Source organism: Pantherophis guttatus, chromosome 3 (assembly GCF_059756535.1).
Source record: "Pantherophis guttatus breed Tessera chromosome 3, ASM5975653v1, whole genome shotgun sequence".
Lineage (NCBI taxonomy): Eukaryota > Metazoa > Chordata > Lepidosauria > Squamata > Colubridae > Pantherophis > Pantherophis guttatus.
In genome coordinates this window covers 108,176,334-108,189,682 of record NC_142065.1, presented here as the reverse complement: position 1 = coordinate 108,189,682, position 13,349 = coordinate 108,176,334, and the positions used below count along the sequence as shown (strand labels likewise).

Genomic DNA, 13,349 nt, shown 5'->3' with positions numbered 1-13,349 from the left:
GTCTCAGACCTTACACAGTTTCTGATCTCTTTTGAGACTCTGTAAAAGATGGATGGGTGGGTTGGATGGTCAGTTAGTTAATTTGGACACTAGATGTGATGCATCCATGAAGATTGATACATTCGGTTGCATGATAATAGGCCTAAAATGAACTTCCTTGGTCCTTCTAACTTTCTGCCTGCCGCTAGTGATAAAATCTCATGTCCAAAATGTTTTGTTTGATGGCAGATAAATTCACATAGCCAGGTTCTGTGCACTTTTATTAACAATTCAATTATATGAATATGGATCTACAATTCAATTACATGAATATTGCTTAGCTGTATCACAAAGAATCCTTTCAAAGATATGATTATGGAATTCAAGTGGCAGGCAAAACATTTTGATGGGCAAAAACCGGACAAGGACCATTTCATCTACCCAGACATGTAATTAAAATATGAAATTGCAGTGTTCAGAATTGCTCATTCAGTTCTGAAGAACTTGGTCAAGCCTGCATGGGATATGTTTGCCAAATGAAACTTATCTGAGTGAAAACGTATCTGCTTTAACGTTGGAGTAAAGAATTAAGGATATTTAAAATTGCATTTCCTGTGAAATCGGAAAACTCTTTAAATAAATATGGAAGGATAAATAATTTGGGGGGGGGAATGGAAACTATTCTCAATTGCTATGTATAGATATAGTAGAAATGTTAGCCAGATTTGATATGTGGACATGGATTTGTGGTGTTGCAAGCAGAATAAAAAAAAAATCCATTGGTTTGTTTGGAATCACATGCTAAAATGTTACCTTCAGAGGTAAGAAACCAGCTAGGCTGAAATTAGGAAATGAAAGTAAATGTAGCTTATTCAACCCCAGATGGATCCTTGGAGTAGACAGTTTCTATCTGACTCTCAAAAACGTCCTGCTTGGCCTGCAAAAGTGAGTATGTATCCACCTTCCTCCCAGTCAGCTGATTAGACTGCAAGGCACAATTTTTGTTGGCAGATCGTAAGAAGCCAGTTGTTCCCAGTATGTAAGACATTTGTGTGTTCTCATTGCCATTTGCAAGAAATGCAAAGCAGACCTGTTGTAGTTTTCTTCTTTATTCCCAGCAAGGCAGCCACCCTGGAAGAATCTGCTGTATTTTGAGAGAGCATATTACAACGCACAATATACTATTTGTCTTATTCAAGCCCAAATAAGGACTTGGGTGACATCTGAGACACATATTTTTGCTTTGTAGAGGGCAACAGTGAAGATTTCCTTTTATTAGAACCCATAAGTATAGTGGTGGACATTTTTAAAAATAAACGATAGGTGAAAATCCACTCTAAAGTGAAAAAAACCTTTGTAGCACATCTGTTCCACAGATGTACAAATAAAAGAACATAGATTTCTTCACGGAACTAGAACATGGGAAAGGATATCTGAGGAGTTTTGAAATGACTAACCTGAAGTTGTTAGAGTGGCAATAAAACTTCTTGGAAGGTCAGTCAAATGAGGTAGACCCCAATTTTCTGGCAAGTCACACAATTTCTACAGAGCAGCAAACCTGATAAGAAAGAGACTTCAGAAAGCAAAATAAGTAGCAGGAGGATAAATTGAGGGATTTCCCTAAAAATACAAAGAAAACCATTTCAGAAAGGAAGATGCAAGTATTGTAAGTATATATGAAACATTTGATAGTAGACGTTTAATCTTATTTTGGTTATAAGGTTAATTCCTTAAAAATATTTCGAGCACAATGGAAATGGAAGGGCATCTTGAGAAGAGCTGCTTCAGATGGGCTATGGAGATCATTCTTTAACAATACTCTTAATTTTGCTCTATATGTATACTGCTACTGTTTTGGGGATATCTCTTGTTCTTCTAACCACCACCTTTTTTCAATTTACTGTAGATGTCTCAGAGTGTCCATATTACACCACTAAAGCCCATATGCAATTATGTCATGTCAAATTAGCAGTGTTACAGACATCCCACAATGAGGACGCATCTGTCAGACCTGCTCCAGCTAGGTCTCTAGGAAAGAAAGACCCTCGACTCCATTTTGTTAAAGTGATAGGTTCTTAATTAGTAAGAATTGCTAGCTGCAGTAAAAGCAGGCTAGAACTAAAATTCCCATGCAAAAAGGTTACAAACTTTTCCCCTTCATCCTGGTCCTTTCCTCTTGACTAATTTGCCTTTGGGCAATGGTGAACTTCATAGGTGTTTTGAGAACCGTGCCAATGTTTGGAGCAATCCAGATTCCATTGTCAAGCTGCTCAGCCTTGAAGACTGGCACAGGCTGGTTTCTTGCACCTCTGGTTTCCATCAAACTGTCATCCCTCCTCCCTTTTTCCCATCAATGCCCCATACATGTTTATTGCCCATTTGCTCTCCTTCCCCTCCCCCCTAATAGTTGATTGCAGGATGCTGGTGAGGCAACAAGCCGAAGATGGCAGAGCTGACAGCATGTGTGAAATAGTTAGGATAATAGCTCTTCGTTAAAGTCACAGTTGATTTTTATATGCATTCATTTCTTTCATCCATCCATCCCCGGCAATTTATAGAGAATATTTCCTATGAAATTGGCGCTCTAACAGCTGATATATGCCACATCAAAGCAACTGATCTTTGCATCTTTATTCAGATGACTAAATTTCTGCTCTGTCCCAGGATGGGTGCACATTGTACAGAATGTGAACCTGAGATAGAGGATCTTACAATATCATCCCTTCAAAGTGAATGTGAGAATTGGAGCAAATATTGCAATCTTATCAATCCAGTACAGTTGAAAAAATGGTGGGTACAATTCTGTCAAAATTAAATAGTATATTGCCTGATTTTAATGAATTTAAAAAGGCTTCCTTCCTGATTGCCATCCTCATTTATTTAATTAAGGGCAATGCCCTAAAAGCATCTCTGAAAAGGCAGAAACACTTTCAATATCAGCCAAATATTCAGTAAATGCATTACAATATTCAATATTCACTGCATCAAATGCTATTTCTCAATAATCGATAGCTAGAACCTAATGTTGTAGCTTATAATTAGAATTTCTAATCTTTGAATTTTGCATAGCACTGCCCTGAGTCACTATAGCATTAGGGGCACAGATCTTCCTGAGACATAATACCATTCTAGAGCAACCCTTTTACCTAAATTGATGTTCACTCACTCACTTTTTCAGGAATACCAAAATTTCCAGGGCAAATAGTATTTTGTCAGGGCAAGGGCTGTTTCATTTGGATCCTTCTTTACTAAATCTACCAAACCAAATGTAACACTCTACCAAACTCAAATGTAATACATTTATAAGATATACTTTTGTTGTTATTTTGGTATCTTCCTGTTTATTTCCGTTTCTATTCTGTTCATTTTTAGGAAGTAGGTAAAGTGGGGGGGGGGAAGGCTACTCAGAGTTGGAGTTTGTAATCTTAAAACAAATGGGTGAACTTTCTGCCTTTAAACCAAAGAGAAAAATTCATCCAGCCAGTTTTTGCCAATATCTGTATTTCTTAAAACTAAATTCCGTAATTTAAACCTTTCCTCCTGACCTGTTCTCCAACACTGAACAGAATTTCTTTTGCTTTTATTGTTTATCTAACTTGGAAGAAAAATAAAAACAAGGGGTCATATTTTTCATGTTTGAAAAGCAAACACAGATCCTTGGAGCCAGTTCACTATAGCTCTCCCCTCTCCAATGAATGAGCTTTGTTCTAAATTATAGTTTAGCTTCAGTTCCCTTGAGTGAGGGAAAAGAGCCTCCAAACAGAACTGAGTTTCAATTGGCGATTTTCTTTCTCCTTTTTCATTTCCTAATTGAAACCAAATGTGAAATATGTTGGATTGTGGGATTTCTGGCCTGGTTCCAGGAATCCTCAGAATGCTAAATTGCTCGCAAAGGCATCTTGCATCAGCCTACAGAACTTTCTTTCCAGCCCGGCTTTTCTATCTAGGGAGAGAAAACAAGAACTACCTACTTTCCTTTAAAGCTGTGGATTAAATTTCTGGAAACTTCCCGACTTTCTCTGTTGAAAGGTCATTTTAATACCCAGGTATGGATTTTATGATACTTTTTATAAACAGATAACCAAACTTTCCCCCTCTCGGTCTATCTAGTGGAAGGAGCAAAATGGACATCTCAGCCATTTCTTAACAAAAGGCTAGTCTGGCTTTGGACAGTGTTAGGGAAAAAATTAGGTTATATGAAAGAAAGGATATTTTCCTGGCATACCTGCCACATAAAAAGATAAAATAACTATGGTTCTTTTTTTAAAAAAATGTTTGCATGGCAGGCCAGGCTGGTTGATTACAGATGCCACTGATGGAGTCACAGAGAAGGTGCTGAAGCCATAAAAGCTTTCTGGTATTTCTTGTTTTTGTGGCTAATTGAACTTTCAGGTTGTTGATTCAGTAGCCGAGAATTCCATTTGCATTAAGTTGTTTCTCTTGGAAAATTATGAGACATTTTCCGACTCTCTCTTTCATTGGATGTGTGCATGTGTCTCGTGACAACCCTGTGTTTCATGATTGTTTGTCCTATTGTTGGTGGCGTCTGCATCTTTTCCTGGCAAAGCTACTAGAACCAAGCTCAGAAAGGGGCCAGAACCTATGCTGTTTCTTTTTCCCCACTGGGAATTCTAGGCCCAGTGGAGAGAGAGCAAAGCTTAGCTGATGAAGAGGGGGTAGGGTGGGAGTTAATTCTGCTAGTTTCAAATAGAGAAACAGCCTTTTAACATATTTTAAGGAAGATATATTGCTACATGGGCTATTGGTTGTATTCAAATACATTTTAACATATATATCTGTCTCATAAGAAGTGTTACACTTTCTAAAGATGCATTATTATTTTTTTTAAACTTAAATTTAAACATAAATGATTGTGAAATATGGATATGGAAGTTGTTGTTGATTCCGATTCCTTGTCAGGTGTGTGTGTGTGTGTGTGTGTGTGTGTGTGTGTGTGTATGTATATATATATATATCAACATTGATTCTTCCTATTGCATAACTCATGAAAAGTCTTTGGATGCATGAAAAGTATAATAACAGCTTTATATTCCAAATTATTGTACTAGAAGTAGAGAAAGTTGACAGAAAGATCTGCCTTCTCTTTAGTACTAGTAAGTAACCCAATACAATAGATTAGATCAGATTAAACAAACTACTATTAATTAGCCTCAATTAAATTATGGAATTCAATTCAAAATAAGTGGTGATCATCAATGGCTTCAATAGCTTTCAAAAGGTTCAATTAAAAGATTTTAACCAAAGACGATCAGTGTCCATCAAAGCAAAATGGAGTTGCCAGAGGCAATATACCAATAAACTTTTATTCTTATTTACACTTTTTTCTTCTGTTCTAATGGATAGATGGCACTCAGGGCAAACTAAAGTCTGTTTATTGGAAATAATAAATGGAGAAAGCTGCTATCTTGTGACGTTGTTTTCTTCGAAATAACTGATGGGATGTTATGGGAAGTAAGTAGTGTACTGTTCTAGTTGAATCCTTCTGATCCTAATGTGCTGTTCATGTATTTTTTCTTAAAGATGCAGAGATATTGATGTGTTTACTGTTACATTTGCTTAACATGGTGCAATTTGTTGCATGATGCCCAGGAGTTTTTTTTCAAAGTCTATTAGCAACTATCTCAAAGCCAGAAAGGGGTAATACAGTTTCATAAATGCAAATGTTGCATGTTCAATGCTGTGGGTTTAGGAAAAATGGGAACGTCCTGAATATTTTAAATTTTAGTAGCAAATAGCCCTGATGCTAGTTTGATACATTCTTTTTCCCTAAAAAATTTCATTCAGAATATTTAGTAATGAAAAAAATTAATACATTTTCAGAAACAAATAATTTTATTTATTTATTTATTTAGTTAATTAGTCAAACATGTATGAGATAACAGGTATAAGTAGAAACATGGACATGAGTACATGAAATGAGTACAAATAAATGGGGACAGTAGGATAGGGCTGGTGTGCTTATGCACGCCCCCTTACAGACCTCTTAGGAATGGTGTGAGGTCCAGAGTAGTCAGTTTAAGGTTGCAGCTATGTGGGTTTGAGGAAGTAACAACTTCCTAATAATAATAATAATAATAATAATAACAACAACAACAACAACAACAACAACCTATTCAAACATGGTGAATACAAAAAAAATGAAATTTATGCTGGCTGAACCGTCGCCTGGATTAACAAGGATTCCGTTGGATGCTATGGCTCCTGGGCATTCTACGCAAAATGAGTTACAGGGCTCAGCTCCCTCTGCTAGGCTATCAGGGCATGGAGCTGACAAGCTACTGGAAGAAAAACCCCAAAAGCGAAAAATCTGGACTAGAGATGAAAACATCTCTATTATGGAAGTTTACTATCAGTCTGAGCCAGCAAAACGTGGATTTCAAAAACGAATGTATCGGATTTGGAAGATGAACCACATGGACTGTGACACCAGCGAGCAAAGGTTAATGGACCAACGACGTGTAATCCTAAACCACAAATTTTTCATTACAGAAGAATTAATAGCAATAGAAGAGAAAGCAATTAATGGTCTGAGTACACCAACAAAGAAGAGTAACATCAAGAATGATTTGCAGACTCAAAAGCAAATTGAGGAAGAATGGGAGGAAGAGGATACTGAAATGGATGAAGATAGAGAACAAGGAAGCACTGAAGAAGAAACACTAACAGATAGTGCTCAATTAGCTGGAAAAATAAAGCATCAAATGGAAGATGCTGAAAGAACACGTTTGCCAAAGCTGAACCAAGTGAACCGGAAAGAATTGAGAAATGTACTAAAAAAGGTCAATGAGGCTGTGCAAACTATCCAAACCACTACATTAGCCGAAACAAACCAACTGATGTATGCAGCAGCCGTCATAACCACCAAAGAACTGGGTTTGAAAATACAAAAGAACCAAAGAGGCAAGAAGGGGAAGCCTAAGTGGCAAATTCGGTTAGAATTGAAGATCAAAAAATTACGTGGAGATTTGAGCAACTTGAAGAACCTAAGGCAAGGTCAGCTAAAGAACAAGCAAGTCAAAAGCAGCCTGGAAGCAAGATACGATCTGAAGAATAAGGAGATTGCGGTAGTAATTGAAGAGCTGAAGCAGAGGGTTGTTGCCATCACTGAAAAGATTAAAAGATATGAAAACCGAGTAACTCAGTTCAAGGAAAACTCACAGTTCAGAGCAAATCAGCACCAGTTTTATAAGAGCTTAGAAAATGGAGAGGGAGTAACAACAAATGAAAAGCCTGATAAAGAGAAAGCTCTGAAATTCTGGAAGAATTTGTGGGAAAACAACAAGAAGCACAACAGAAATGCAAAATGGATCAAACAGGTTGAGGACTCTCTTAAAGTGCATAAAATGGAATGAAAATAACAAAAGAAATGGTACAAAGCCAGTCAAGAAAAGTGAAGAACTGGAGTGCATCTGGACCAGATGAGCTGCATGGCTTCTGGTTAAAGGCACTTACAAGTGTGTACAAAAGATTGGCAACCCAAATGAACCAGATCCTAAAAACACATGAAAATGATGAATGGATGACAACTGGAAGGACATTTTTGATCCAAAAAGCTAAAGAAAAAGGAAAGGACCCTGGAAACTATAGGCCAATCACCTGTTTGCCAACAACATACAAGCTTCTTACTGGTATCATTGCAAATCAAATTTATGGATACTCACATATATTTCCATTTCCAAAGCCCAGCTGATCAGCACGGCAGAGTGGATTGCCGCACCTTAGCTGTTTCCCTTGCCGACAGCAATGTGCAGGTGAGTTTTCTCCAAACTGTGCATGTGTGTTTGGCATGCGCGTGAGCGCAGCAAGAGTGCGCAAGCAAAACACATGCTTAGCAAACCAGTTGTTAAAGCGGTAGGATCCCATCCCTGGTGCAGAACCTCTTCTAGAACAAATTCAGTCTCTGACCTCTGCCTGACTGTAACTTAGTAAAATCAGTTCTGTTCATTCTTACTGTTCATCTTCAACCAAACCATTAATGAATTTAGCCAATGTTCAGAAGCATTCAGTTCGTTTTTAGAGTTAGGTGAAAATAGCAAAAGAACTCCACATTGTTGATTATGTCTTTCAGTCAGTACCGTGTAACTACAGAACAAGCTAGACAAGATAAAACTCTATAAGAAACTGTGAGTCAATGACCATTGTGTTGTGTTATAGTAATCCAATTTTGTGAAAAGATCCAGAAGAATATTGTGGACAATGGTATCAAAACCTGCCAAGAGTTCTTTTTATTTTTTTATTTTTATTGAAAATTATTAAAAAATACAGAAAAAAAAGTATAACAATATGGATAGAATTGCAGAGAGTAATATAATACATATAGAGTTTTAAAGTATCAATTTTCGCCTAGAGAAAGTACCAACTCATCAAAAGAAAGAAAAGTTTATCCAGAAGAAAAAATTCTCAACTGTCATGCAATGCTCCTATAAATATTTACTCACGTTCACATTAAGGTTAATATTTTCATTCTTCTTAAGATTTCTTTTTTTGCAGCCAAGCATACCACCTGTCCCAGCTCCTATATAACCCCGATTCTTGTCTATCTCGCAAAAGTCCAGTAAGCTTGTCTGCTTCTGCACAGTCCATGATCTTTGCAATTAACGTAGCCTCCGATGGAATATTTTTGGATTTCCATTCTTGCGCGAACGAGATCCTGCCAAGAGTTCTAAGAGAGCCAATAGGAGCAGTCCTTTATCCTCTAATATATAAATTATTTCTCAAGGTAACAAAACAATTGCTGTGGAAAGAGAGCTCCTCCACCCTACTTCCATTGGGGTGAAGTATAATGAAGTATACACTTCATTATTTATTTGGTGTGAAGTGAATGTAATTGCACTTTGTTTATTATTTTGATTAATTCTTTGTTACACTTGATGTAGTGTTTTTAATTCTCTTATTGGAGATGGTTTTGTAGGTCACTTAATGGTTCATAGTAGCATAGAAACCTAATAGTCAAACAAGCATGCAAACAAATAACATAGCTGACTTGTCTTCATCCAATTGAATTGGATATAGAAAAGGAATATTTCATGCAAACTTTGTCTGACAGGGATTTTCCCTTAACTATTTCATATAATAATTAATATATTGCCTGTAAACAGCCATTTTTAAATAGGTACGGTAATTCTTTAATATTGGCCTACTTAAATTAGCCAGTCCAGGAGAGGCTCCCTGGGTAAGGAAAGTATTTAACATTTGAGGAAAAGATTTTAGCACAAGGACTCAATAAAAAGTACTACCCTGCACAAATTATTAAGATTGATAATGTAAAGAAGGACCCAAAACTGCAGAGAAAAAAAATGACTGTACAGATTCTGTCAAGCTGATCTGCCACAACACTGCTCAACACTACTCATAAAAACTTAACTTCCTTCCTTCCACCACTTCTCCTATATGTTAATCCCTCAGCTGGGTTCTCCATGCAACACTGGACTTGCAGTAAGGAAACAGCTCTTGCCAGCTGCCATGCCAGCCACCCAGTTTACTGAGGTGGCTGCAGGGTGGGAAGGGATGGTGCTCACCATTGGCTGATTTGGTGGGACAGCTAGGTATGAGAGAAAGGATAGTATACAGCACACCAACCATCTTTAATGCATGTCATCTTTCAGCCTGGACTAAAAGGAGATAGGTTCCTTCCATGGTTGCTTCCCGGAAAACATTATTGAAGATACTCTGTTTATGATTCAAGAGTTAATAAATGTTGTAAACATTAATGGCTTATTCTCTATGAAACTGCATAACTTTTTTAAACCATTCAGATTGGGTACCACTACAACTGCTAAAAGTCCCTGATACACATTCTTATAGGTATCTAATGACTATCAGTTTTTTTTTATTAACATCATTTTAAGGCCAAAAGAAGCTTACATCCCTACTTTCAAAGTCACCCATTATTGCTTTATTCACAATAAGTAAGTTATTAATTATAGACTTTGACTCTCTTCTTTTAGTAAAGGGCTGTGGGAATATCGGAAGATGCTTGTTTCTTCTCAGAGAATGATGCCTTTGCTGCTACTGCTGCTGCTGGATATTCCAACTGCTGTGAAAACTCAAGTCAACCCAGGTAAGTGGGAAGAATGCTGTTACTGCTAGTATTATGGAGTCCACAAAATGTGAGAACTGGAATATATCATAATTTCCTAAAGTGGAGTAGTTGATTCCAGGAATTGTTGAAGAGGCACAAATAAGAGTTTTTCTCTATTAAGTCAATAATAATAAGATGACAAAGAAAGTCCAGGTCAGTTAACCAGCCAGAAACTATTTGTGCCTATAAGTGATTTTTTGGTGGTGACAATTGCTCGAGGCATAAACAGAGAGTCTATCCAAAATATCTGAAAGTGACCAGTATTTTCACTAAGATAGTGAAATTTTAAAAAGTTAAAATGGAATCCCAAAACTTATTTCAATATTTTGGGTTTTCACTACAGTTATTGAGAACACTACTTTTAAGGGACAAAAAGGGGAGAAGAGTAAAAATTGAGTACAGAGTTAAAAGGAGGAAGAGGGGCCTTCAAATAAATATTCTTCCCCAAATTCTTTGTTTTTATTCCCACAGCTAGGGACATGGACAATTAGAAAATATAATCCTTAACCTGCAATGATTATTCTATCATCATTTTAAGAATCCTATGTCTTCAACCCCAAATGGGTGTGTCTGTGTAGATAATAGGACGTTAGTTAATACTGCACCTCCTGAATTCCACCTCCAGCAACTACAAGGGAATTTCAACCAATGGATATTAGATACTTTCTGAGATGTCTCATATACAGTATATGAAATAGAATTTGTACTGCAATGCATATACAGTATTACAAAGTATATACTCTGTGTTACAAGATCTGAAAATTCCAGATGAGATTATTTTCTAGTCAGATTTCCGATTCTGCCACAGACTTTGCCTTATTAGTCCATGATGTTTATTTTTCACTGTTCTACTAAGCTGTAATCAAGTGGTTTTTAAAATTTCAGTTTATTTTTCATTTATGATCTATTTCTCTTCTATTTCTATACCTTTTGTCTCAACACCATCAGTAAATTTAGATGACCTAAGGATACATGAACGTTAAAGTGTAAAGCACCATATTTTTTTCAATTATAAGAGATACTAAGTTGAAGTGGCTGCAGATGTGGTAATATGAAAGGCATGTAATTTTCAGGTAAAGTCCTAGCATGTGGAAAACCAAAGAAAACTCACATTGAGCTAGGTATTTTCAGTAGAAGCTGGGACAACCAATTATAGATAGAAATCACTTATCTTCTCTGACCTTGTGGAAACATAATTTGAAATCTGGAATCACACTATTCAAGTAACATTAACTCACAACTTTCAAGATATTTTTCTATAGTCCAACATAAATTTAAAGACTTTAACCTATAGATATTGTGGAAATGCAGATAATGGTAAATCATTCGTAGCAAAGATGTGGTGAGATGACAAAATGAGATAAAATGATGAAATTTTAGACTCAAGGGAAGATGCTAACCAACGTGAATATCTGTAGCAAAATGTAAGCTTTGAGAAACGATCTTTAAAATTGTTATTTTGTGAATCCTCATTCTGTGCCCAATCTCTGTCTATTAACATAATTCTTCCAGTTCTTGGATTAGCAGAAAATTATGCTGTTTTACATAGTTCTGCTCTGACAGCTGGGGTCTATTTTCTTTTAGTACAAGGTTAGTGGTTGGTATTGTTCTTACAGATTTAATGCAGGAGAATTTAAGAAAAATGATTTTCCTTGCTTTGTTTTCCCTTCCATCAAGTACCATCAGCCAATGGGACAGCAACAGTAATAGTTACTTTCCCAGAGATTACAACGGAAGGCAAATTTTGACTGATGGTTAGACCTATGGGGTCAGCTCACTGACAAAGTGTAATACCACTTGATAAGGAAGATAGGCTTTACCCCCTATGGCCACTTGATGAAATAGGGATAGTTATTTATTTTATCTCGCAACCTCTGCGAGCCTCCCTACTTCACTGGGTAGTCTTCCCCGATCCGTGGTTCAGTGCTTGTGAATGCTGTAGCAGGCAGGCAAATGGCTTTCTGCATATGGTTCAAAGGACATCCTTTTTTCTACTGTTGCTCCTGCCTGCATGCTGAATTTTTATTAGGGCTCCGAATACTATACAATCCTCAGTTTGCAGAAGGAAAGCAGCCATCTGTATCGTCTGTAGGGAGGAGTGGACTGGTGCTCATCACTGGATGATCTAAGCAGAATGTTATGAGGCAGAGGATGGCACAAAAACATTTCTCTGGAGGAAAATTGCTAACCTTAGTATGTGTGTTTGTGTGTATAATTTATATTTGTAGATATGTATTCTACTTTTTTAGTCATTTGCCCTTTCTGAAACATTGGTCAAGTATTGTATGGAGAGATGCTTGTGTGGAAGTTAGAAGTCCAGTCTCTCCCTTAACCCCATCCAAAATGACCATAAAGGGCAATGGCCAGTGACCAAAAGGAAGGAGGTATGACCGCAACCTAAAGTAGCCAATAGAAGCTCAGCAGATCCCATTCTGTTGCTTCATCCAGAAGATAACATATATTTGCCTGTAGTTATAAAACTTTTCCAAGTTATTATCTAGAGCAGCCCTCAGCCCATATTCTAATTTTACTCTATTCTCCACTCTGTCTCCTTTGTACTTCCTTCCTCCTTGTTTTCCCACACCAAAAAATATATGTCTGGAATGTCGATGAGTACTGAGAAGCTGTAATAGATGGCTAAAAGGCCCCTTGCTTTCACTGGCCTCTAAAAACATTGCTGTCTTCTGACTTCCTGTTTTCCTATATCCAGTTCTTTTGCAAGATCTTAACTTGGCTCTGAATATGTATGTCATTGAGCAACAAAAATGAAATTTCTGACCAGCCTGTTTTTTCAGCACAACCCCAGCTACATGTGGCCAATGGAATCCTAGTTTATTCCAGCTGCAATTTCACTTTGGGGAAGGTCTTCATCTTCAATAAGAAAATTACATTATAACTGGGTCAAATGTCATTCTTTGGCAGAAAGGAATCACTAATCAGCTGGGTTCTCATTGCTCTTCAACATTTTCTCAGTGATAGGTGGAAACTTTCTTGAATGTTAAAAAGGAACCAAATTTTAAAATGCTCTTCAATATACTTCAGGCTTTTGAATGCATACAGTACTTTTCCTAGTGCTTTATAAAAAGAGAGTTCATGTTGTGTTGAAAAATACATGGAGAACCCTGGTATTTGTAGTTCTTTGAAGTAATTAAGGATTGTTCTAGCACCTTTTAAAATAAGTGCCATACATGCCGTCATTATATGTATATATATATATGTGTGTGTGTGTGTGTGTGTGTGTGTGTGTGTGTGTGTGTGTATATATATA

The 13,349-nt window shown here is 36.9% G+C and overlaps 1 protein-coding gene across 2 annotated transcripts in view; it reads left to right on the top strand.

The window, feature by feature from the left end:
* Window positions 1-3,700: 3,700 nt before the first annotated feature.
* Window positions 3,701-13,349, top strand: part of DDR2 (discoidin domain receptor tyrosine kinase 2) — a 68,514-nt gene continuing 58,865 nt past the window's right edge. The window contains exons 1-3 of one of the 2 annotated variants that reach the window (XM_034409808.3): window positions 3,701-4,025; window positions 5,344-5,451; window positions 9,948-10,060. In XM_034409808.3, coding sequence (XP_034265699.2) covers window positions 5,435-5,451; window positions 9,948-10,060 — 130 coding nt within the window. In that variant the 5' untranslated portion in view covers window positions 3,701-4,025; window positions 5,344-5,434. The remainder of the gene's footprint in view (window positions 4,026-5,343; window positions 5,452-9,947; window positions 10,061-13,349) is intronic. The other variant, XM_034409809.3, reaches the window with a different exon arrangement.